This window comes from Chiloscyllium plagiosum, unplaced genomic scaffold (genome assembly GCF_037043375.1).
Source record: "Chiloscyllium plagiosum isolate Xiang-an unplaced genomic scaffold, Cpla_swu_hap1 HiC_scaffold_53X, whole genome shotgun sequence".
In the NCBI taxonomy this organism is placed as follows: Eukaryota; Metazoa; Chordata; class Chondrichthyes; order Orectolobiformes; family Hemiscylliidae; genus Chiloscyllium; species Chiloscyllium plagiosum.
Genome location: NW_028270191.1, coordinates 9,100,761 through 9,126,253, shown reverse-complemented (window position 1 = coordinate 9,126,253; position 25,493 = coordinate 9,100,761). Strand labels below are relative to the sequence as shown.

Sequence of the window (25,493 nt, the reverse complement as noted above, 5' to 3'; positions counted from 1 at the left end):
ATTGGCCATGCTACATTGTCCCATAGTGCCCAGGGATGTGCAGGTTAGGGTGGATTGGCCATGCTAAATTGTCCCATAGTGTCCAGGGATGTGCAGGTTAGGGTGGATTGGCCATGCTAAATTGTCCCATAGTGCCCAGGGATGTGCAGGTTAGGGTGGATTGGCCATGCTACATTGTCCCATCGTGTCCACGGATGTGTAAGGTAGGGGAATGAATCTGGGTGGGTTACTCTTTACAGCGTTGGTGTGGACTTGTTGGGTCGAATGGCCCGTTTCCCCACTGTGGGGAGTGTATGGTATGCTGCCTGACCTGCTGAGCTTGTCCAACAATCTCTGTTTCTGATTTGCAGGGTCTGCAGTTGGTCGGGTTTTTCTTCCATACTTGGCGTCTGTTATTTATTTATAATGCAGGCGAGCAGACGTGGGAGGGAGGGAGTTCCTTCAGGCTGATAAGTTAACAGCAGTTTCAGTCAGCTCCATTTTTGTTTTCAAATATCTGATTTTTTTTTAAGTTCGGAATGAGAGTTGATCTCATTTCCTCACCATGGCCCCATTGGCGCATTGGGTTGACAGGATATAGGCGTCTCTGACAATTTACTGTCTGTTCCTTATCGCTCTGACAGCAAGAGACTGCTGTGGGAGCTGGAGTCCCATGTGGGCCAGACCAGGTAAGGACGGCAGATTTCTTGCCCTAGAGGAGGGGTGAGGCAGATTGAGGGGGGTGGTAGATTTCAACAAAAATTCACAAGGGATAAGCGGTCACCAGTCAGCCTAGTTTTTATCCCAGGTTTCTGCTGGGTTGCTGTGCCAGTGGTGTTTGCCAGAGCTGGGATTCTGGATTCTGAGCTGAGGGAGATCCATGGCCACTTCCAAAAGCGTTTGAGATTGGGGTTTTCTTTTTTGAACCAGGAAGTCAAGAGTGTGGGGACAGCAGGAGAGTTGCTGTGAATTTGGGTGTTGGAGCAGAAGGGGATGGCAGGCACCGAGCGCAGGTCCGGAGGCGCTGCCTCTCCTCGGGAGCTCCTGGCCGGCCGGCCGGCCGAGCAGCTTCAGGCGGGAGCCGCTGCCAGGGTCCGAGCGGGTCCACCCCGCCCCGCCCCGCCAGGCAGGCAGGCAGCCCGCCCGGGGACTGGGACGGGGGAACTCCCGGCCGGACAGAGACAGAGACAGAGACAGCCCGCCCTCTCGGTGCTCCCCACATCGCCCTGGCCCGGAGGGGTGTGGGGGTGGCAAGGGCAAACTCATTCACACCGCCGGTTCCTGCGCTGGTGGGGCGATAACAGCGGCCACATGCCTCGCCTCGCCTCGCCTCCCCTCCCCTCCCCTCCCCTCCCCTCCCCTCCCCTCCCCTCCACATGCCTCGCCTCGCCTCGCCTCGCCTCCCCACGCCTCCCCTCCCCTCCCCACGCCTCCCCTCCCCACGCCTCGCCTCCCCTCCCCACGCCTCCCCTCCCCTCCCCACGCCTCGCCTCCCCTCGCCTCGCCTCGCCTCGCCTCGCCTCGCCACGCCTCCCCTCCCCTCCCCACGCCTCCCCTCCCCACGCCTCGCCTCCCCTCCCCTCCCCTCCCCTCCCCACACCACGCCTCGCCTCGCCTCGCCTCGCCTCGCCTCGCCTCGCCATCCCTCCCCTCGCCTCGCCATCCCTCCCCTCGCCTCGCCATCCCTCCCCTCGCCTCGCCATCCCTCCCCTCGCCTCGCCATCCCTCCCCTCGCCTCGCCATCCCTCCCCTCGCCTCGCCATCCCTCCCCTCGCCTCGCCATCCCTCCCCTCGCCTCGCCATCCCTCCCCTCGCCTCGCCATCCCTCCCCTCGCCTCGCCATCCCTCCCCTCGCCTCGCCATCCCTCGCCTCGCCTCGCCATCCCTCCCCTCGCCTCGCCATCCCTCGCCTCGCCATCCCTCCCCTCCCCTCGCCTCGCCATCCCTCCCCTCCCCTCGCCTCGCCATCCCTCCCCTCCCCTCCCCTCGCCATCCCTCCCCTCCCCTCCCCTCGCCATCCCTCCCCTCGCCATCCCTCCCCTCCCCTCCCCTCCCCTCGCCATCCCTCCCCTCCCCTCCCCTCCCCTCGCCATCCCTCCCCTCCCCTCGCCTCGCCATCCCTCCCCTCCCCTCGCCTCGCCATCCCTCCCCTCCCCTCCCCTCGCCATCCCTCCCCTCCCCTCCCCTCCCCTCCCCTCCCCACGCCACGCCTGCCCATCGCCTCGCCTCCCCTCCCCTCGCCTCCGTCCTCACCTCCGCCTCGCCTCGCCAACCCACGCCTGCCCATGCCCACGCCTCCCCTCACATCCCCATTGCTGGGCCCTTTACTAAGCTATTTTCTCTCATCAATAACCCCGGGTGAGATGCAGCAAGACTGGACGGTGGTTAATGTGGTGCCTTTATTTTAACAAGTTGGTAAGGAAAAGCCAGGGAACTGTCGACCGGTGAGCCTGACGTGGGTGGTGGGTAAGTTGTTGGGTGGGGGGAACCCTGAGGGACAGGATTCACGAGCATTTGGAAAGACAAGGACTGATTAGGGATGGTCAACATGGCTTTGTGTGTGGGAAATCATGGCTCACTAACTTCGTTTTTTGAGGGTGTGACCAAGAAAGTAAAAGGTAGAGCAGTTTGACTTTGTTTATAATTTGATTTATGATTTTCACATGTACCCAAGTACAGTGAAAAGTTGTGTTTTGCGTGCAGTACAGGCAGATCTTACCATACAAAGATCACAGGGTGATAGAACAAGTGAGGAATACAAAGTAATGGCTACAGAGAAGGTGCACAGAGAGCGAGAGCAACTTTAGATTTGAAATTTGCGCAGTCCATTCGGGAGTCTAACAACAGCAGGGAAGAAGCTGTTTTTGAACCTGTTGGGGTGGGGAATGTGTGTGTGCGCGCTTCTGTATCCTCTACCTGACAGAAGGGGGGGAAGAGTGTACCCGGGGTGGGAGGGGTCTTTGATGATGCTGCCTTCCCGAGGCAGTGGGAAGTGTAGACGGAGCCAGTGGATGGAAGGTTGGGTTGGGTGAGGGACTGGGCTGTGTTCACTACTCCCTGTAGTTTGTTACAGTCCTGGGCAGAGCAGTTGCCGTACTAAGCCGTGGTTCATCCAGATCTATGGTGTATCTGTAAAAGTTGGTGAGGATCCATATGGACATGCTGCATTTCCTCAGGAAGCTAAGGAAAAAGTGTTGTTGTTGTGCCTTCTTGACCATCGCATCAACGTGGGTGGTCTAGGGCAGACTGTTGGTGATGGTCACTCCCAGAAAGTTGACGCTCTCGACCCTCTCTGCCTCACTCCATTGATGTAGTCAGAGGTGTGTACTCCTCCTTGCTGCCTGAAGTCAGCTCTTTAGTTTTGCTGACGTTGAAGGCGAGTTTGCTATTTTTAGGCAAAGCACTCTATCTCTTTCCTGTATTCTGTCTCGTCACTGTTTGATATCTAGCCCACAACGGTGGTGTTGTTAGCGAACATGGAGATGGAGCTCAGACGAAATTTGGCCACACAGTTTAATAAAACTAGTAAAATTAGGTTACATGGGATTCAGGGTGAGTTTGCCAATTGGATACCAAATTGGCTTGACAGTAAGAGACAGAGAGTGGTGGTGGTGGGGGGTTGTTTCTCGCACTGGAGGCCTGTGACTAACGGTGTTCCACAGGGATCGGTGCTGGGTCCACTGCTTTTTGTCCTTTTTATACAAATGATTTGGGTGAGAATTTAGGAGGAATAATTAGTAAGTTTGCGGATGGCACTGAATTTGGTGGTCTAATTTTAGAAGGTTATCTAAAATAACAAAGAGACCTTGATCAAATGGGCTGAGGAGTGGCAGATGGAGTTTCAGGTATGTGAGGTGTTGCATCCTGGGAAGATAAACATGGGCACGACCACGAACAAAGACACTTGGGTATTCAGGTAAATAACTCATTGAAAGTTGCATCACAGGTAGACAGGGTGGTTAAGAAGGTGTTTAGCATGCTTTCCTTCATTATTCTGACCTTTTGAGTCTCTGAGTTGGGTTGTCATGTTGAGGCTATACAGGACATTGGTGAGGCCATTATCTACACTTCTGGTCACCCTGCTACAGGAAGGCTCTTATTAAGCTGGAGAAGGTTCAGAAAATATTTACCAGGATGTTGCTGGGATTGGAGGGCTTAAGTTAATAAGGCGAGGGGCTTTTTTCACTGGACGGTAGGAAGTTGAGGGGTGACATTATAGAGGTTGATAAAATCATGACGGGTATCGTTAAGGTGAATAGCAAAGATCTTTTCCGTGGGGTTGCGGGGCTCAAAACCAGAGGGTGTAGGTTTAAGGTGGGGAGAGAAAGATTTAAAAGGGGCCCAAGGGGCAACCTTTTCACACAGAGGGTGGTACGGGTATGGAATAGGCTGCCAGAGGACGTGGTGGGGGCTGGTACAATTACAGCATTTAAAAGGCACCTGGATGGGTATATGAATAGGAAGGAGTTAGAGGGATATGGGCCAAATGCTGGCCTTGTTTAGTCTGGGCAAACCTGGTCAAGTTGGACCGAAGGGTCTGTTTCCATACTGTATGACTCTCTAACTGACTCCTTAGAGTTTCCTCAGCTCGGAGACGATTTGATGAATCCTGTGAGCTTCTCTCAGACCTGACAGCCTAATCTTTCTCCAGTCTTCAAAATAAAACACTTCATCAAAGTAACCACTCTTGTCTTTTCGCTAGTCCAGAGTCCAAAAAGGTTACTATACGCAGACCAGTCCCTTCTGGTTTCGAGGTAAAGTCACCGTTAGCCCACTCTCCCTCACTGGAGAAAGAGGGACATGTGTCTTGGTGGTGAGGGAAAGCAGGAATTTCTTGGTACTGTGAGAATCAAACTCGTGTTAGCATGCCTCTGCATTGTAAAGCAGCTGTCAAGCCAACTGCTCCCGACTGTTTGGCACACTAGCCAAGAAGGATGCCAAGTAACCATTGGTCTGCATTGTGACTGACTGAAGAATGCTTCTTAATCAAGAACTGTTATGGCGAATGCATATAAACTGGGCAGAAGAGCTAACAAATAACAAAGTGTCAGCTTTTACTTCCTGCTTAGAATGCAGTGGCTCAACCTGTGCGTTAACTCCTGTGTGTTATTTCTTCTCCGGACTCTGGGTATTTTCAGTTTCCACTTAAGGCTGTGTTTGCTGAACTTAACCCTGCCCTGTACTAAGACACAGCCCCAGAATTTCCTGTTACTGTACATAGTACAGTTGTTTACCGAAGAAAAAGTACAAAAGACAGTTGAATTAATTGAGGCTTTTACTGTTATTGACTTGGAGTGCTGCTCCTGCAATAGCAAAGCTTGCTTCCTATTTTGGTAATTTCTCTCAGGCCCACTACACTCCACTTTGCTAACTTTGGTCTTCCTGATTTTTTAAAAAAATAACTTCTGCTGTTGTCTTCAACTGTCAGGTGAAAACTCTGAAATCTCCCTCCCTTTATCTCACTTTTTGGTTTGAAATGTTTAAGATACTCCTTTAAAACCTGGCTCCCTCCCTTTTAATAGCTGTTCATGTCACCTCAAGCTCTGCAAGATAAAACTCCTGTGAAACACCTCTGGGTGCTGAAGGTGTTATCCAAATGCAAGTGTTGTTGTAGATTCCTGAACTTTTTCAAGCCTAAATCTTTCCAACAACTTTTCTTTTCAAAGGTACACTTTATTTGTGAAATATCTTTGCATACGCACATAGCCCCTGAAGCAGTTTAGTTCTGTACAGTAGCATATTAGGAAACAAGCAAACATTAGAGTTGGACTCTATCCAGGAGGCAAACCCGAGGCATTAATACTTGTGCAATATACTTACATGTATCTGAGACATCAAGAGGGTCCAATAACTGAACGGACCCCCATTGTACTTCAGCAGAAAGACCTTTTAGAGGGGGGGGGGGGTCTTTCCCCACCGTGCCTCAAGCTTCAGTGTGTCCCCCAGCACGTGGTCCGGGACCTTGGAACGTACCAGTCTGCAACACTCTGTCTGGGTCAACTCCTTGCTCTGGACGGCCGACGGTTTCAATCAGACCAAAGCGAGTCTTTCACCGCGTTGATGGTCCTCCAGGTGCAGTCGATGTTTGTCTCGGTGTGCGTCCCGGAGAACCCCGACCGGAGAGCACAGAGTCCAGCGTCACCAGAGCTGGAGCGTCGGAGGCTGAGGGGGTGACCTTCTAGAGATTTATAAAATCACGAGGGGCATGGATAGGATAAACAGACAAGGTCTTTTCCCTGGGGTGGGGGAGTCCAGAACTAGAGGGCATAGGTTTAGGGTGAGAGGGGAAAGATATAAAAGAGACCCAAGGGGCAACATTTTCACGCAGAGGGTGGTACGTGTATGGAGTGAGCTGCCAGAGGAAGTGGTGGAGGCTGGTACAATTACAGCATTTAAAAGGCATCTGAATGGGGATGTGGGCCAAGTGCTGGCAAATGGGACTAGATTAGGTTGGGATATCTGGTTGGCACGGATGGGTTGGACCGAAGGGTCTGTTTCTGTGCTTGTACCTCTCTGACTCGAAGAGCTGCTTGGGACTAACCTCAACAGAAACATTCTATACACACACCACCCTCTGTGTGAAAATGTTGCCCCTTAGGTCCCTTTTATATTTTTCCCCTCTCACCCTAAACCTATGCCCTTTAGTTCTGCACTCCCCGACCCCAGGGAAAAGACTTTGTCTATTTACCCTATCCATGCCCCTCATGATTTTATAAACCTCTATAAGGTCACCCCTCAGTCTCTGACACTCCAGATCTTTCTCCAGGTTTCCTTTGCAAACGCCCATTCCAGAAGGTGATGGGTGACAGTCTCAACCCACCCCCACCCCCCCTCCCCACAGCCACTTTGGGGACAGCGTGTGGTGGGGCAGACCAACTGGCCGTAAGTAAAGGATTCCACAGGTAGTGTCCTTTTCACCACCAGCCGAGTGATGTCTTGGTACTTGTTAGAAAGTTCTGGAAATGAGGCGTTCTGCCAAATGACTTTGACATTCTGCTCAGGGAACCACGTGACAGGATGCACCCTCTCCTTTACCCGCAGGGTCTCGAGGACACTATGGGCTGACCACATCCTGATGGGCTTGTGGTCAAAGGGGTTTCTCTTTTTAAATTTCTCCACGCGGGACAGGCGATACGGAATGGTCCAATTACTTGGAACGCTTCACGGCATCGAGGTCAGGCCCATCCTTCGCAACACCGGGGACAGGTGTACGTAGTGAGACTTGGTGTTTGTGTACCGAGGGTCAACACACAGCTTGATGCAGCCACACACCAAGGTGGCCATCAGGATGAGGGATGTGTTTGGTATGTTCATCCTCCCCACTCCATCCACATTCTTGTGCGTTTTGTCCTTGCGGACCTCCAAATGAGGTAGAAGACGGTTTGTGAGATTGCAATGGCGCAGTTTCGGGGAATGGGCCAAACCTCCGCCAGGTACAATAGTAGAGGGAGTGCCTCTCACCTGATGACCAGGTTTTTACCTGCAATGGAGAGGAAGTGGTGTTCCAAAAAAAACCTGTTTCTTGGCCACGCAGTCCTCCCAAGATTTTGCGCATGCCCCAGCTCCACCAAACCATTTGTTTTATTTGTCCGTTCTTGGGATGAGGGTGTCACTGGCTGGACCAGCATGTATTGCCATCTGTAATTGTCCAGAGGGCAGTTAAAAGTCAACCACATTGCTCCACAGCAACGAGGTCAGGCCCATCCCAACTGGAGGAGATTTCGCTCCATGATCCAGATTAGTCCACAAAGTTAAAATGTTTTGGGAAAGAGACCAAACTTTCGTCAATGTTTAATTCCAACCAACCCCAACAACTGATGCTTCTTTATGTACGTTTGAGTACACTTCTTGGTAAAAACAAATAGCCAACTGAATTGGGCCAAATCAAACAGAAGCAAATAATGTATATTTGAATACTCTTTCAGAACAAACAAAAGCCAACTAAATCAGATTACAACGGATTTAAACAGCCTGTTGTTCACCGTAACTGTGAAGTATATCTTTGAATACTTTTTGTTTTGATAAACATTAGTCAGGAAATCTTTCTTCACAATGAGTGCAAATTTCTGTCTGAAATTGAATCTCATTCTTGGGTAAGCAAAACCAAGCCAATAATCACCACGTCACCGAACACACCGCCTCGTTTCGATTCCAATCTACAACATTTTCAGTGAGAAGTCACATGACCTAGTTTGGTGAGGGATTTAAAAGAAAATTGGCATTGGACAGAGAGAGCAATTGCCTGGAGCAATAGCCTTTGCCCCCCCCCTCTCTCTGTGTCTCTTCTGTTTCGCTGGAAACCCTTCTCGGCAAAGTTTTATGATTTGAAAAGTGACTGGAAAGCTTCATCACCACAGCCAGATGCCTCAACAGCTGTATTCAATATCTACACCGTTGTCTCCAGCAAAGTGAATTCAGCCAGCTGTAACGAATCCAGGAAAGCAAAATTGGCTATAATAGCTTTTTCTTTAATGAAGTTAGCTGTTATTTTTAGGTGTGTGGTGGTTTTTCAGAGGCTGATTTTTGTGTGTATTTTATTTGGACAGTTTAAACCTTTAGATTAGATTGGATTACTTACAGTGTGGAAACAGGCCCTTCGGCCCAACAAGTCCACACCGACCCGCCGAAGCGCAACCCACCCATTCCCCTACATTTACCCCTGCACCTAACACTATGGGCAATTTAGCATGGCCAATTCACCTGACCTGCACATCTTTGGACTGTGGGAGGAAACCGGAGTACCCGGAGGAAACCCACGCAGACACGGGGAGAACGTGCAAACTCCACACAGGCAGTCGCCTGAGGTGGGAATTGAACCCGGGTCTCTGGCGCTGTGAGGCAGCAGTGCTAACCACTGTGCCACCGTGCCACCCATTTTGTTAACAATCTTTACATTTTTTCAGGAGGAAGTTCTGTTTGCTTCTGGTTTGATCTGTTACTCCAAAGAACCTGGCTGATTTGTTTCTGATAGCAAATGACATACAATATTACAATCATGGTGGCTCAGTGGTTAGCACTGCTGCCTCACAGCGCCAGGGACCCGGGTTCAATTCCCGCCTCAGGCGACTGACTGTGTGGAGTTTGCACGTTCTCCCCGTGTCTGCGTGGGTTTCCTCCCACAAGTCCAAAGCTGTGAATTGGCCATACTCAATTGCCTGTAGTGATAAGTGCGGTAGTCAAGGTGGGTTGCTCTTCGGAGGGTCAGTGTGGACTTGTTGGGCCGAAGGGCCTGTTTCCACACTGTAGGGAATCTTAAAAAAAAAAATCTCAACTGAGGGGGTTACAGTGGACCAATCAGATCCCAGAGTGAAATCTGGCCTGATAGATCATGCGTTGAGTTTTTCAATTTGCTCACTCTGGTGTTTAGTCACTGACCAAGATGAAACAAGACAGCTAATGTTCTTTCACAAAAGAATAGTGGGTTAGTATAGGTTAGGTGGGCTTGGATCGGCGCAACATCGAGGGCCAAAGGGCCTGTACTGCGCTGTATTCTTCTATGTTCTATGTTCTAATACAAGTTTATTGCACATGAGCATGTAAGGCAGTCTTTATATCTTCAGCATAAGCTTATGTACACAACCTGTCACCGCTTTGAAGACTGTACAGATTAATCTGAGCTAAAACCAGTTGTTCTGATCTCTTATTGGCCTCATTAACTAACTGCCCCTCACGCCTCACTCAGATCGAAGATGCTGGGGGCTGAGAGACCCGTGTTCAAGTCCCACTTTCTCCAGAGGTGTATAATGACACCTCCTGAAGAGCTTGATTAGAAAAACAGGTTAAAGGAAAAAAAAAAACAATCTAAAACACTTGGCTTAAGTAGGAGTTCCGGGTAGACAGGGCAGTGAAGAAGGCTTTCGGTAGGCTTGCTTTCATCGGTTAGAGCATTGAGCATAAGAGTTGTGGACATCATGTTGCAGCTGTACAAGACGTTGGTGAGACCACATTTAGAGTACAGCATGCTACAGAAAGGTTATGTTAAACTAGGAAGGTGTGCAGAAAAGATTTCCCCAGATGATACTTAGACTGGAAGTTTGGAGTTATGAGGAGAGGATGGATAGGCTGGGGCTGTTTTCCCTGGAGCATAGGAGGCTGAGGGGGTGACCCTCTAGAGGCTTATAAAATCATGAGGGGTACAGATAAGGTAGATAGCCGACAGCTTTTCCCTAGTGTGGGGGTGTCCAAAAACGAGAGAGCAGAGGTTTAAGGTGAGGGTCCAGAGGGGCGATGTCTTCACACAGAGGGTGGTGAGTGTCTGGAACAGGTTGACAGAGGTAGTGGTAGAAGTGAGTACAGTTTTGTCATTTAAGAAACATTTAGACAGGTACATCAGTTAGATAGTTAGGGATTTGGACCAGATGGGACTAGTTTTAATTGTGAAAATGGGGCGGCATAGGCAAATTGGGCCGAAGGGCCTGTTTCAATGGTGTAGACCTCTATGACTCAAGTTCTAATCTCTATGGAGCCCCTCGTGCAGCACAATGGTAGTGTCCCTGTCCCTGGTCTGGGAGGCCTCCGTTCAAGTCCCACCTGCTCCAGGGTTGTGCAATAATACCTCCAAGCAGGTTGATTAGAAAAATTAGGTTAAGTTTAAAGCAAAATGCGGTTTCGTGTCTTACTGAACAAGCATCTGGAATTCTCGCCATGGAAACCAGAGCAAGTACCTGGCTGATTCACCCTCGCCAACTGCTGTGAGTGTCCTCCCTGTTGGACACTGGGTACCAACATCTCAGGGCTTTTCTCCATGGGGACCAGCCCCACCCATCCCGCATCCATGGACGTTGGCATCTGACCTGTGCCAGCATGAAAGAATCCTCATTCTCTGATCCACTTGCAGTACACTCTGCCCTTCAGTGCTACCCCTTTGGTTGTCCTGGTAACTCTGACTGTAACATTGCAGCAAAGGCACTGTGTGCTTAGGGGCACATCTGGGCTCCTTCTCACTCCCTCTCATCGCCCTTGCTCGCTCTGCGCTGAGCTAGATCTTCACTCTGCCCCTGCCTCAGTTTGCCTTGCCTTTCTGCACTTTACCCCTTCAGCCAGCGATCCTAGGCCCAGCGTACTCCTGTACGTCCAGGCTGTCTCACTCTGAGACCGAGCCAGGAAGTCTGTCGGCGTTATCAGCAGAACCCAGCCCAGTCGGAGGGAGGGAGGGGACAGCCTTCACTCGGGGCCTTCCCGGCTCAGTCTGGCAAGGGCAGCCTCGGATACCAGACCAGGCCCCGCTCAGGGCAGCCAGGATCAACGTAAGGGCTGAGGAGCTGGATGTCGAGGTAGGCCAGTACCCGTCTTATCGCTTTCTGCCCCATTGTGGGCTGTTTTCCTCCTGGAGTGAAGGGGGTGGGGGGGAGGGTGCAGGTACAAAAGGAGATGGAAGTGTGAGGCATGGCTGTTACTGTCGGAGCAGCTATCGGGGAGGGAGTGAGTGGACAGTACAGAGGGCATGGAGGGCCAATGGTGTCAGGGATTAGGGTGGGTGTGAGGGAAGGTGTTACAGGCAATAGTGAGAATGTCAGAGTGTGAGCCGTGGTGTTTACAGTAACTGAGAGACACTGAGATATCAGGGAGGAAGTGGTGGCACATGCGTTGGTGCAGTGGGGAAGGTCACTGACCTCCTTCCTGCAGAGCTGGCCATTCCTCCAGCAGCTGACACTGTACCCAAGGGGCCCACCTCTTCCACGGCTGGTCCTGGGGGTTGAAGGAGCCCCTGCGCTTCACTTCCCCATCCTGCAGGGCCCCCCAAGTCCCTGCCTGCACAGTGGGAGTGGGGGGGGGGGAGTGGCACCAGTTTCCCCCTCTCCTGCAAATCCCAGGAACTGTGCAGGGCAGCTTTGCACTGACAGAGCCTGTCGGGGTACACAGTGAGTGGTTAAAGATGGCAGCGAGACTGGTGAATCCTAGGATATCTGGTGAGGGCCGTGCCCTTCTGGGAACAGCATATGGTAAATGGGGCTGGAATTGGACACCGTTGGGGGTGGGAACGGCAAGTAATGAGGCTGGTTTGAGTAAGATACCGGTGAGACATCATGCTAGGCCTCATGCTGAGAAACTCTCCGAAAGAATCTCAACAAACCTCTTTTTTTTTTTGACTGCCAGTTAAGATACAGCCGAAAAATAGAGAGAGGAAATGAAGTGACAGCAAGAGAGGGGGAGAATGTACTGTCTCCGCATTTGTATTTAATCACTATTTGCATTAAATTTGTTTATTGAATGACAGTAGCTGGAGAAATTCTAAATGCTCGCTGTGCAACCTTTCCATATATTAATTATTGATCAACATCAACATGCACTTGCTCATTGACTTAGCGAGCGGTTGAGTCCTCTCCAGCGGCCTTTTGCTCATTGTGTTACCACACTGGGTAAATGCTGCTTCACAGCGCCAGAGACCCGGGTTCAATTCCCGCCTCAGGCGACTCTCTGTGTGGAGTTTGCACATTCTCCCCGTGTCTGCGTGGGTTTCCTCCGGGTGCTCCGGTTTCCTCCCACAATCCAAAAATGTGCAGGGGTTAGGTGAATTGGCCATGCTAAATTGCCCGTAGTGTTAGGTGAAGGGGTAAATGTAGGAGAATGGGTCTGGGTGGGTTACGCTTCGGCGGGTCGGTGTGGACTTGTTGGGCCGAAGGGCCTGTTTCCACACTGTAAGTAATCTAATCTAATCTAATCTCCTCCTTTAAGAAACACAGAAAAGATTTCTCCCGTGCAGTAATCTGTGAAAATTCGAGAGGCCAAGAACTAGTTAAAGTAACATTAACAACTTTTATTTCTTAAAGTATAACCAAGAATAATTATTAGATTAGATTCCCTACAGTGTGGAGACAGGTCCTTCGGCCCAACCAGCCCACACCGACCCTCCGAAGAGTAACCCACCCAGACCCATTTCCCTCTGACTAATGCACCTAACACTATGGACAATTTAGCACGGCCAATTCACCCTGACCTGCACATCTTTGGACTGTGGGAGGAAACCGGAGCACCAGGAGGAAACCCACACAGACATGGGGAAGAATGCACAAACTCCACACAGACAGTTGCCTGAGGCTGGAATCGAACCTGGGACCCTGGTGATGTGAGGCAGCAGTGCTACCCACTGAGCCACCATGCCATCCATTCCACTGAGCCACCTATTGTGCCGTGTGCCATAACAACGATTTACAATTCCTTCCTATAAATCTAATTTTTACCTTCGCCTTCTACAATACTAGAAATGTGTTGCTGGAAAAGCGCAGCAGGTCAGGCAGCATCCAGGGAACAGGAGAATCGACGTTTCGGGCATAAGCCCTTCTTCAGGAATGAAGATTCCTGAAGAAGGGCTTATGCCCGAAACGTCGATTCTCCTGTTCCCTGGATGCTGCCTGACCTGCTGCGCTTTTCCAGCAACACATTTCCAGCTCTGATCTCCAGCATCTGCAGACCTCACTTTCTCCTTCTACAATACTAGCCAGATAAAACTCTCGATTACGATTTACAAAACGTTTATCTCAAAACTAGGCAGCTTTTGTTCTTCTCTGTATTCTGGTCGTCTTGGGAATTTTGCTTCACCGGTTCCTGATTGATAAAGGTACCTTTAAGAGAGCTATTTTTCTGGGCAGTGTGCAGAAGTCGTTGGCTTAGCAGTTCTCCTCGTAAGTGTTCAATTTTCCCCGGTCTTGTAGCCCCCAAGCATCGGATTGTCTCATTGGCTTTTAAGATTGTCAATATACTCTTGTCCAAACTGGGTTAGAGTTTAGTATTTTTTGGGGTATAATTTAAACTGATTGGCCTAATTCGAAACAGTTGTGTCATTTCCCGGCAACCGGCTAATCAAGTTGTTCGACCAAATGTTACCTTATGTTTTTTCAGAACACTTGGTTCTGTCAGATAGTTTTTGCTAGCTTTTATCTCTCTTAAAGGTACAGTACACCCACATCTGCATAACAGTTGGCAACGATAGTGTTTAAGCAAAGCAGCTGTATGCTTATCTCGTGATGTCAGAAAGTCGCAGCCTGAACGTTTGTTTGTTCAGCTGCTGTGCCTATTTCAGTTAGGCTTTGTAACTACAGCAACTTAATGCAACCTTCCCTCGGTTCCATCGAATCCAATGGAAAGCTGCACGCTAAGAAAACCTTGCATTGTCACAGTTGGCTTTTGTCATTACAAAGCCTTTCAGGGGATGTGGGCATCGCTGGCATTTATTGCCAGTCCATGATTGCCCTTGAAACGAGTGGCTCGCCCGTTTTTGAGGGTGGTTACGAGTCAACCCCATGGGTCTGGAGTCAAGTGTAGGCTGGACCAGGTCAGAGTGACAAATTTACTTCCTGAAAGACATGAATGAGACAAGTGAACAATCAGTGTTATCGGGGCTCTCCAACTTATGACTGCTCATACCTATGAACCTGATCCCACACAGAGCTTTAATTTTGAAGACCGCAACGTGAAATGTTTCCTATAATTGCATTCAGCTCCTTTGCGCTGTACTATGTTGTGTTCCGAGTTGCGTACAAATTGACTTGCAAATGGACTCCACTTGTCTTCAATCTCCTCTGGACCCCTTAGCGACCGGGGATTATCTGTACTTGTAAGCAATAATTTGGTCATTACAAAAACACCGGCTTGAGATTCTGGATTTATTAAATGAATGTAAATCCCACCAGCAGCTGAAGGATTAAGCTGCGCCCTTGGGGTAATGGGGCTGCCTTCAGTTTAAGTCAGATTACCAGTGTGCCACCGTCTCTCGCCTCGGGAGCTAACACAACCCAGGAATTCAGCAGCCAGTCAAATTTCACACCAGTCTGCCCAATTCTGCCACTCCCTGGTTCCCCCGTTCCCCTCCATTCCAGAACACTACCCCTCAATAATCCCCCCCCCTCCCCCATCACACCAAGCATAAGCAACACCTACTAACACCCACGATGAAACTCTTTATTCTATCTCCCTCAGTACAGCTGAGCATTATCAGAGTCTCAGCAACTTGGACTATTTCTCACACCATCTATGGTATGCACGCCGCATTAACAAAGGTAAGGACACAAATTAGTTTCATAACAACTGCAGGGGAGATTTACCAGGATGGTGCCTGGTCTGGAGCAGAGGGGATTTACCGGGATGTTGCCTGGTCTGGAGCAGGGGGGATTTACCGGGGTGTTGCCTGGTCTGGGGTAGAGGGGATTTACCGGGGTGTTGCCCGGTCTGGGGCAATGGGGATTTACTGGGGTGTTGCCTGGTCTGGGGTAGAGGGGATTTACCAGGATGGTGCCTGGTCTGGAGCAGGGGGGGTTTACCGGGGTGTTGCCTGGTCTGGGGTAGAGGGGATTTACCGGGGTGTTGCCCGGTCTGGGGCAATGGAGATTTACCAGGATGTTGCCTGGTCTGTAGTGTTTCTGTGATGGAGAGAGATTGGACAGACTGGGGTGTTTTCCTTGGAGCAGAGGAGATTGAGAAGGAAACATTATTGAGATGTATCCAATAATGAGGGATATAGACAGGGTGGACAGGAAGGAACCTTTCCCCTGACAGCAGGATCATTGACCAGGGGCATAGAATGAAGACAAGGGGCAGGAGGGTCCGAGGGGATGTGTGGACAAACCTCTCTTTCCCCCCCCAGAGGGTGGTGGGAATCTGTAACTCCCTGCTTGTAGGGGTGAGAGAGGCAGAAACCCTCAGCGCATTGAAGAAGGATTTAGATGTAAACTCTGTGCAGACAAGGCTATGGGGCCCAGTCCTGGGGAATGGGATTCGAATAGTCAGGGGGTTGTTTTTGACTAGCATGGACTTGATGGGTCAACGGCCTTTATCTATGTTGCCGACATCTCTGGCTTTGTAATTGGAAATATATTAAACTCCACTCACCCACACAGATAAATGAATAATTAAGAAAATAACATGAGAAATAGGAAGAGGAGAGAACCGTCCAGCCCTCAAACCTGGAACGAGCTGCCAGAGGAATAGGTGGAAGCAGGTACAGTTACACCCTTTGACAGACATTTAGGCAGGTTCATGAATAGGAAAGGTTCATAGGGATTTGGGTCAGAGACAGGCAAGTGGGACTAATTTAGGTTGGGAAACCTGGCCAGCACAGACGAGTTGGGCCGAAGGGTCTGTTTGTGTGTTGGAAGACCGTAACTGTATGAGCTGGGTTAATTGTCCTCGGGGACAGAGGTATACAAAATTGTGAGGTTTTGAAAATGTAGTTGAAGATTTCTGTGGTAACCAAAGGGCACAGCTTAATGTGATTGATGCAGAACTTGAGCAGATGTGATGGGAAAGCAAATTGCGTCATGAATTGTTCTAATGACTAAATGCTCTTCTCAAAAAGACAGTGGAAGCAAATTCAGTTACAACTCTTAAAAGGGAACTGGTTAAATACTTGGGAAAAGAATTTTACGGATGGGGCAGGGAATGGGATTAACTGAGCAATAAAAATAGCTCGCTAAAGTAGTAGACAATGGCTTTCTGCTGTGATGTATTCTTTTGAGGGGGTTGGAGTATAAGATTAGGGAAGTCTTACTGTAACTGTACAAGGTGCTGGTGAGACCACGTCTGGAGCACTGCGAGCAGCTCTGGTCCCTTATTTAAGGAAAGATGTCATTTCATTGGAGACAGTTCAGAGAAGGTTCACTAGGATGATCCCTGGTGTGGGAGAAAAGGTTAAACAGGCTGGGACTCTACTCACTGGAGTTGAGAAGGATGAGAGGTGATCTCAGTGTAACATGTTGGATACTTAAGGGGCTTGACAGGGTAAATACTGAGAGGATGTTTCCCCTCCTGGGGGAGTCTAGAACCAGAGGATATAGGCTCAGAACGAAGGGGGACCAATTTAAAACTAAGATGAGGGAGAATTCTTTCTCCCAGAGGGTTGGGAGTCTGTGGACCTCCTTACCAGAGAGAGCTGTGGAGGCACAGTCCTTGTGTATATTAAAGGCTGAGATAGAGTCCTGATCAACCAGGGAATCAGAGGTTCAGGGGAAGAGCAGGAGAGTGGCCGTGAGGAATATCAGATCAGCCGTGATCCTACTGCATGGGGGAGCGGGCCGGATGGCTTACTCCGGTCCCTGTTTCTGGGCATTGACCAAATTTAGTTGGCATTACAGATGAAGATTCCCGTCCTTTCCCACCCTGGAGTCATTTGGTATGGCAAAACCAATACCTAACTCCCATGTTCATTTGAACATAAAGCCTGTACCTCCGGTTGAGTTCTTCCAAGCGACGTTTGACGTTCAACGCCCGAGAATGGGTTGAAGACTTGGCGACATTCTTGTGAGTTTTGTCACTGGGCTGACAGGTTTGTGAGCATTTTTGTTTTGCCTTCAGAAGCATTTTGTCGTCACCAGCTCATAAGGATGGATCAAAAACCGCGCATCTTCCACGTTTTGTTTGCAATCTTCAAAGATTCCAAAGCCCTTGGCTGCACAGTGACTCGGTGGTTAGCACTGCTGCCTCACAGCACCAGGGACCTGGGCTTGATTCCGGCTTCGGGCAACTGTCTGTGTGGAGTTTGCACATTCTCCCTGTGTCTGTGTGGGTTTCCTCCGGGTGCTCCGGTTTCCTCCCATAATCCAAAAATGTGCAGGTTAGGGTTGATTGGCCATGCTAAATTACCCATAGTGCCCAGGGATGTGCACGGTTAGGGTGGATTGGCCATGCTAAATTGTCCCATCGTGTCCAGGGATGTGCAGGTTAGGGTGGATTGGCCATGCTAAATTGTCCCATAGTGCCCAGGGATGTGCAGGTTAGGGTGGATTGGTCATGCTAAATTGTCCCATAGTGCCCAGAGATGTGCAGGTTAGGGTGGATTGGCCATGCTAAATTGTCCCATAGTGCCCAGGGATGTGTAGGTTAGGGTGGATTGGCCATGCTAAATTGTCCCATAGTGCCCAGGGATGTGCAGGTTAGGGTGGATTGGCCATGCTAAATTGTCCCATAGTGCCCAGGGATGTGCAGGTTAGGGTGGATTGGCCATGCTAAATTGTCCCATAGTGTCCAGGGATGTGCAGGTTAGGGTGGATTGGCCATGCTAAATTGTCCCATAGTGCCCAGGGATGTGCATCAGTCAAGGGTAAATGTGGAGTGATAGAGTCGGGGACTGGGTCTTGGTGGGATACTCTTCGGAGGGATGGTGTGGACTTGTCGGGCCGAATGGCCTGTTTCCACGCTGTGGGGAATCCGATTCTTTTGAAGCGATTCAGTGTCACTTGTGCATAAATGCAGTTGTGACGTTAGCAAACACTGGGGTTAGAAGCTTTCAGAACAAGTGGTGATTGTGGCATGACATGCCAATGCAGACTGGTACTGAAAGGCAAAACGTTGAAACCTTTGATTAAAAATGGCAGGCCAAGAAAATTAGTCCGTGTTGGCCCATAGAAGAATCAAGGAAGTGAGTTCTCACCTGGTCTGATTGACATGTGACTCCAGATCCACAGCAATGGGATCCATCCTTAACCGCCCTCTGAAATAGTCTAGTGAGCTGCTCGATTCAAGGGCATGAAGTGGGCACCTTGCCAGTGATGCCCACATCCCATAAAAGACTAAAGGGGGAATTAAAACACCGCTGGTGTCCACTCTAATCCGGATAAATCGAGATTGATGTATTGTGTGCAGTTTGGGTCTCCTTATCTGAGGAAGGATGTTCTGGTGATGGAGGGAGTACAGCAAAGGTTTCCCAGACTGATTCCTGGGATGGCAGGACTGTCGTATGAAGAGAGACTGGATCAGTTAGGATTATATTCACTGGAGTTGAGATGGAAAGGAGAGTTAATAGAAACCTATAAAATTCTAACCGTACTAGACAGGGTCAACACAGGAAGGATATTCCCAGTGGTGGGGGAGTCCAGAAGCTGGCGGTCACAGTTTATGGATACGGGGGAGGCCATTTCAGACTGACATGGGGGGGGAAATGTCTTCCCCCAGAGAGTGGGAGAGCCTGTGGGATTCTTTATCCAAGCGACATGTTACGAATTCCGTGGAGTGAGCTGCCAGAGGATGTGGTGGAGGCTGGTACAATTACACTATTTAAAAGGCACCTGGATGGGTATATGAGTAGGAAGGGTTTGGAGGGATATGGGCCAGGTGCTGGCAGGTGGGACTAGATTGGGTTGGGATATCTGGTCGGCATGGATGGGTTGGACTGAAGGGTCTGTTTCTGTGCTGTATCATTTGAGTCTCTGGAATGGTGACCGGGTATGGGTTGATTGGATTTATTTAGAATGCTCTATGTATTTGGCTACAAAATCTTTAGATTTATCCTTTTCTTATTTTTGTTAATCTCTCTCCTTATCTGTTGATTTGCTCTTGGAGTCATATGTTATCCTTTCCTGTCACAGTCTGTTAATTATTTCTCAGATTTGTACCTTGCTTTTTGAATTGGACTCTCCTCTTTAGTTTGCTGTATCTGCCCAGATTCAATCTATTGCCAAAACTATTTTGTTAAAATCTTCTCCATCTTCCTGGTTATGCAGCTTACTGGGGCAATGGTCCCAGACTTGTTCATCTGTAGACACTCACAACAGTACAGCTTCCTGTGACAATGCTGTTACTTTAACAAGGTTATTTTGTCCTTGGTTTTTTTGAGAGGCCGGAATGGCCGAGGGGCCAAGAATCGATTCCACCCTCAGGCGACTGTCTGTGTGGGGTTTCCTCCATATGCTCCAGTTTCCTCCCACAGTCCAAAGATGTGCAGGTTAGTATGGATTGGCCATGCTAAATTGTCCCATCGTGCCCAGGGATGTGCAGGTTAGGGTGGATTGGTCAGGGGTAAATGTAGAGTAATAGGGTAATGGAGTGGGTCTGGGTGGGTTACTCTTCGGAGAGTTAATGTGGACTGTTGGGCCGAAGGGCCTGTTTCCACACTGTCGGGATTGTATTCTATGGATGTCTGCAATAAGAGAAAGATAGGGTCTGGGCTGCCTCCTCAAAATATTTTGAGGGAGTCTGGCCTGGTCCGTCACAGACTGGGGGCTCTCGCCAGGATTGATTCTGTCATTCCAAATTGAGATTAGGGTTGTTGGACTCAAAGGCGGCAAGTTGTAGGTGTTGGTGTTTTATGTACTGAGTGTTGAATTCGATTGGTTCAATTGGTCAACCCACCCCCCCTCCCCTCCCCCGTTACAATGTCTGCCCCTCCCACCTCCGCTGATGAACACTGAACTGAAGCCCCTTCAGCTGTCGGCACCTTCATCCTATTCATCTTGGACATTATTGTAAATGTTTAGATATTCCACTTTCCGAAAGAAGCTCGCACACTGAAAGACTTATCCCTAAAGCTTGCTCTTTTGTCTTTGAAAGTTAGAGCTCTCGACTGTGAAAACTGGGGATTCGGGGAAAAGCCAGAGAGCGGAGAGACTGTGAAGCTTGCTGCCACAGGCCGTGGTTGAGGTTTATTATATTTGCCATGGGCGGCACGGTGGCACAGTGGTTAGCACTGCTGCCTCACAGTGCCAGAGACCCGGGTTCAATTCCCGCCTCAGGCGACTGACTGTGTGGAGTTTGCACGTTCTCCCCTGTGTCTGCGTGGGTTTCCTCCGGGTGCTCCGGTTTCCTCCCACAGTCTAAAGATGTGCAGGGTCAGGTGAATTGGCCATGCTAAATTGCCCGTAGTGTTAGGTAAGGGGTAAATGTAGGGGTATGGGTGGGTTGCTCTTCGGCGGGTCGGTGTGGACTTGTTGGGCCGAAGGGCCTGTTTCCACACTGTAATGTATTCTAATCTAAAAAAAACTATGTTAAGGAGATCAAAGTTGCCACCTCAGTTGACAGGGTTGTTAAGAAGGCATGTGGTGTGTTGGCTTTCATTAGCGGGGGATTGAGTTTAAGAGCCACGAGATTATGCTGCAGCTCTATAGAGCCCTGGTTAGACCACACTTGGAATATTGTGTTCAGTTCTGGTCACCGCCTTTATTGGAAGGATGTGGGAGTTTACCAGAATGCTGCCTAGACTGGAGGGAGGGTTTTATGTAGAAAGTTGAAGGAACTAAGGCTTTTCTCACTGGAACGAAGAAGGATGAGAGGTGTGTAAGGTAATGAGAGGCATAGATAGAGTGGATGGCCAGAGGTTTTTCCCCAGGGTCGAAATGTCTATCATGAGGGGGCATAACTTTTTCAGGTGATGAGAGGAAGATTTAGGGGCGATGTCAGAGGTAGTTCTTTACAGAGAGGTAGGTAGGTGTGTCAAATGCACTGCCAGTGGTGGTAGTACATCAGATATATGAGGTATATTGAAGTGACTCTTGCATAGGCACATGGATGATAGTAAAATGTAGGTTAGTTTGATCTTTAGAGTAGGATAAAAGGTCAGCACCACATCGAGGGCTGAAGGGCCTGTACTGTCCTATGTTCGAAGATGCATGAGACAGGAAGGAATAGATTAGTGTAGCCAGGAGAGAAACCGTCCAGTGGTCTGTCTTTGCTATACATTCGGCATATTACATCTTGAAAGGGATCCTTTTCAAAAATATGCCATTTCTTTTGGCAACATATAGCAGTCGCTCCTGTGATATTCAAGTTACTCAGCTAAGAACTGGATGAACAATTTGAAGATGACAAGCCAAAACACGTCAGAGATCTATATTTAATGGTTGATAATGGAGAGGGGAATAACTAATTCTCTCGTCTGCCTCAAATTGGACTTCGTGCAATCTCTCATTAGCTTGAACATTAGTCTGTGTACATAGTTTGGAGCATGAGATAAGTCTGAATCACGCTCAGCATTACAAGAGCTATCCCCAGGCGTGGCGAGGATAAAATAGAACCAGCCCTTTAAAGGGCAACAGCTAAATTTAAAGGCATGCAGGCACTTGAAGGTAAGTGATTACACGTAAGGACAGGAATAAAGGGTAACCTCTTGTGAAGTTACTTCAGCCAGCATTGTATAAACAAGGAATACGTATAGGCTGCTTGGGCCTTCGGGCCTGCTCCCCCACTCCACAAAATGTGACTGATCTGATTTTAACCTCACCCTTCCATCCCTGTATATCCCCCCTCTCCGGATAATCTTTCAGGAATCGAGAATCTATCTTCCTCCGCTACAAAAAGATTGAAAGGTTCTGTATCCACTGCCTTTTGAGGAAGGGAATTCCAAAGACCCGTGGCCCTCTGAGAGAGAGAGAAATATTTCCCCCCCCACCATCTCCGTTTTAAATAGGTGCTCTATTATTTGTAAACTCTGACCCCTCGTTCTGGAGTCTCCCACAAGGGGAAACCTCCTTTTCCACATCCACCCGGTCACATCCCCTCAGGATCTTACACGGTTCAATTCGGCCACCTCTGACTCTACCAAACTCCAGAGGATACAGGCCTAGCCTGTCCAGCCTTTCCTCTGAAGGGAATCTGCTCATCCCAGGGATTAGTCTGAGAAACCTTCTCTAAACTGCTTCCAATGCATTAACGTCCTCCTGTAAGTATGGAGACCAGTCCTGTACACCGTGCTCCAGATATGGTCCCACTACTGCCCTGTATAACTGAAATATAACCTCCCTACTCTTGTATTCAATTCCCCTCGCAAGAAACCATCACAATCTATTACATGCTGTACCTGCAGCCTAACCTTCTGTGATCCACACACTGGGACACCCTGTTCTCTCTGCGCATCTCAGAGCTCTGCAACCCCTCATTGTTTGGGGGGGGGGAATAAATTCTTCTTTTGTATACTTCCCATACGGGCAAATTCACCATTTCCCACGTCGTTCTCCATTTGCCAGATCTTTGCCCACTCCCGTAATCGATTGAATGGTGTCCTCCCGCTCCGAATTGTTGCGTTCTTGTGGCTCTGTGAAGTGCGTTACTCCGGAAAAGATGGAACCAAAACTGCAAGTTTGCTGGGATTGGGATGGTTTGTCAGTGCTTCAGGAAGGAAATGAGATCACTTCACCTTTTCTGCTTTGCGTTTGCAGGATGCAGTTCATCAAAAGGATTTTATGCTCCCTGCTCCTGGTGCCTCTTCTCATTATTGTATTGTATCGCATCCTTCACTACCCTGAGAATGCTGTGGATATTAAGTACAAGGAGACGAGTAGTCCATACAGCTCACCTGGATATGAATTATGGACACCGAGAGAGCAATATGCTCATATATCTTACAAAAGGAAAGAGAGTATTGCCAGGTAAGTCTCTCCACTCTCAAAGTACAGATGTAACAGGGATTAAAAACAGTGCTGTACTGCAAACTGTATATATTATAGAGCAAGAGAAAAGCGAAAGGTTTTCATTTATGTATTGTGATGAAGCATGTACAATATGGTATCATTTTTGGGATTTGGATTCATAAGGCTGTATTTTTACTGTCACATGTTTCACTGTATTCATTTGAGTACGTTTACACATCACCACTCACAGTGTCATCTTAGGTCGGAAGGTACTGAGGTATAGAATCCGAGAATGGAAACAGGCCCTTCAGCCCAGCAAGTCCACACCAACCCTCCAAAGAGTAACCCACCCAGACTCATTCCCCTACCCTATATTTAGCCCTGACTAACGAACCTAACCTGCACATCCCTGGGCACTATGGGACAATTTAGCATGGCCAATCCACCCTAACCTGCACATCCCTGGGCACTATGGGACAATTTAGCATGGCCAATCCACCCTAACCTGCACATCCCTGGGCACTATGGGACAATTTAGCATGGCCAATCCACCCTAACCTGCACATCCCTGGGCACTATGGGACAATTTAGCACAGCCAATCCACCCTAACCTGCACATCCCTGGACAGTATGGGACAATATAGCACGGCCAATCCACCCTAACCTGCACATCCCTGGGCACTATGGGACAATTTAGCATGGCCAATCCACCCTAACCTGCACATCCCTGGACACTATGGGACAATTTAGTATGGCCAATCCACCCTAACCTGCACATCCCCGGGCACTATGGGACAATTTAGCACGGCCAATCCATATCCCTCCAAACCCTTCCTAGTCATACACCCACCCAGATGCCTTTTAAATGTTGTAATTGTACCAGCCTCCACCACTTCCTCTGGCAGCTCATTCCATCCACGTACCACCCTCTGTGTGAAAACTTTGCCCCTTGGGTCCCTTTTTAAATCTTTTCCCTATATCTATGCCCTCTAGTTCTGGACTCGCCTAACCCAGGGAAAGGTCCTTGGCTATTTACCTTCTCCATGTCCCTCATAATTTTGTAGAAACGTCTGTAAGCTGATCCGTCTGTCGTTGAAGAGTTAACATCCGGAATCCTAGTGAGGATGGCACTTGAGATGAGAAGGGTAATGTGGCCACATTTTTATTAAATGTGCTGCTGCGTTTTTGCTGCCGATATCCACCTTTTCCACCAGACCTCCGAATGCCCTTTTGTAGATTTAGAGCCGTTTTAACTTGGGTTGGTTTAAAAAAAGTCTTTGACTGTTCTCGCCAGCACGTTTTAATGTCTTTGATGGCAGAGAAATTGGGATGAGCCCGAGGGCATAATCAGTAATTATCTTTGCTCTGTATTTTCATCAGCTTTCAAACGTTACTGCTGTTCCTGTCTGAAGCAGACACTTCATGGGTGGCACAGTGGTTAGCACTGCTGCCTCACAGCGCCAGAGACCTGGGTTCAATTCCCGCCTCAGGCGACTGACTGTGTGGAGTTTGCACATTCTCCCCGTGTCTGCGTGGGTTTCCTCCGGGTGCTCCGGTTTCCTCCCACAATCCAAAGGATGTGCAGGTCAGGTGAATTGGCCATGCTAAATTGCCCGTAGTGTTAGGTGAGGGGTAAATGTAGGGGTAGGGGTCGGGGTGGGTTGCGCTTTGGTGGGTCGGTGTAGACTTGTTGGGCCGAAGGGCCTGTTTCCACACTGTAGGGAATCTAATCTTTTCATCATGTCTTTAATCCACCCAAATTTATCTTTATTTCAAAACGATGAGCAAATTCAGGAATTTCCCCCAACTCGTTGATTGAAAGAAAGGAGGTTCCACTGTTCATTGTGGGATTTGCTAACCTTGGAAGTATTACGGTGTGGGTGTGGGGCTGTGTGGGCATGAGGGGAGGAGAGAGAATGTGGGAGAGGGAGTGCATGTTGGTGTAGGAGAGAGGGGCGATGGGGAGACAGTGGGGGTGAGGCGTGTGGGTAGGTGTGTGGGGGAGAGGCGCATGGGTGTGCGTGTGTGTGGGGGAGGTGTGGGTGTGCACGAGCCTGTGGGGGTGGGAGCCTGTGGGGGAGGGAGACTGTGGGTATGCGCGGGCGTGTGGGTGTGCGCGCGTGTGTGGGAGGGAGCCTGTGGGTGTGCACGAGTGTGTGGGGGAGGGAGCGTGTGGGGGAGAGAGCGTGTTGGTGTGTGCGCGTGTGTGGGGGAAGGTAGCGTGTGGGTGTGCGCGGGCGTGTGGGGGAGGGAGCCTGTGGGTGTGCGAGAGCGTGTGGGGGAGGGAGCGTGTGGGTGTGTGCACGCGTGTGGAGGAGAGAACGTGTAGGTGTGTGCACACGTGTGGGGGAGAGAGCGTGTGGGTGTGTGCGCGCGTCTGGGGGAAGGGAGAATGCGCGGGTGTGTGTGTGCGTGAAGGAGGGAGGGAGGGTGCGCGGGTGTGTGTGTGTGAGTGAAGGAGGGGGG

At 49.6% G+C, this 25,493-nt stretch overlaps 1 protein-coding gene across 5 annotated transcripts in view; it reads left to right on the top strand.

Annotated features, from left to right (window-relative positions):
* Positions 1-476: 476 nt before the first annotated feature.
* Positions 477-25,493, top strand: part of LOC122543394 (beta-1,4 N-acetylgalactosaminyltransferase 1-like) — a 159,082-nt gene continuing 134,065 nt past the window's right edge. Inside the window, exons 1-2 of one of the 5 annotated variants that reach the window (XM_087985553.1) lie at positions 477-668; positions 22,836-23,045. In XM_087985553.1, coding sequence (XP_087841679.1) covers positions 22,837-23,045 — 209 coding nt within the window. In that variant the 5' untranslated portion in view covers positions 477-668; position 22,836. Of the gene's footprint in view, positions 669-21,624; positions 21,747-21,964; positions 21,987-22,202; positions 22,340-22,835; positions 23,046-25,493 lie in introns of those variants that run through there. The other 4 variants (XM_087985556.1, XM_087985555.1, XM_087985554.1 and 1 more) reach the window with 4 other exon arrangements.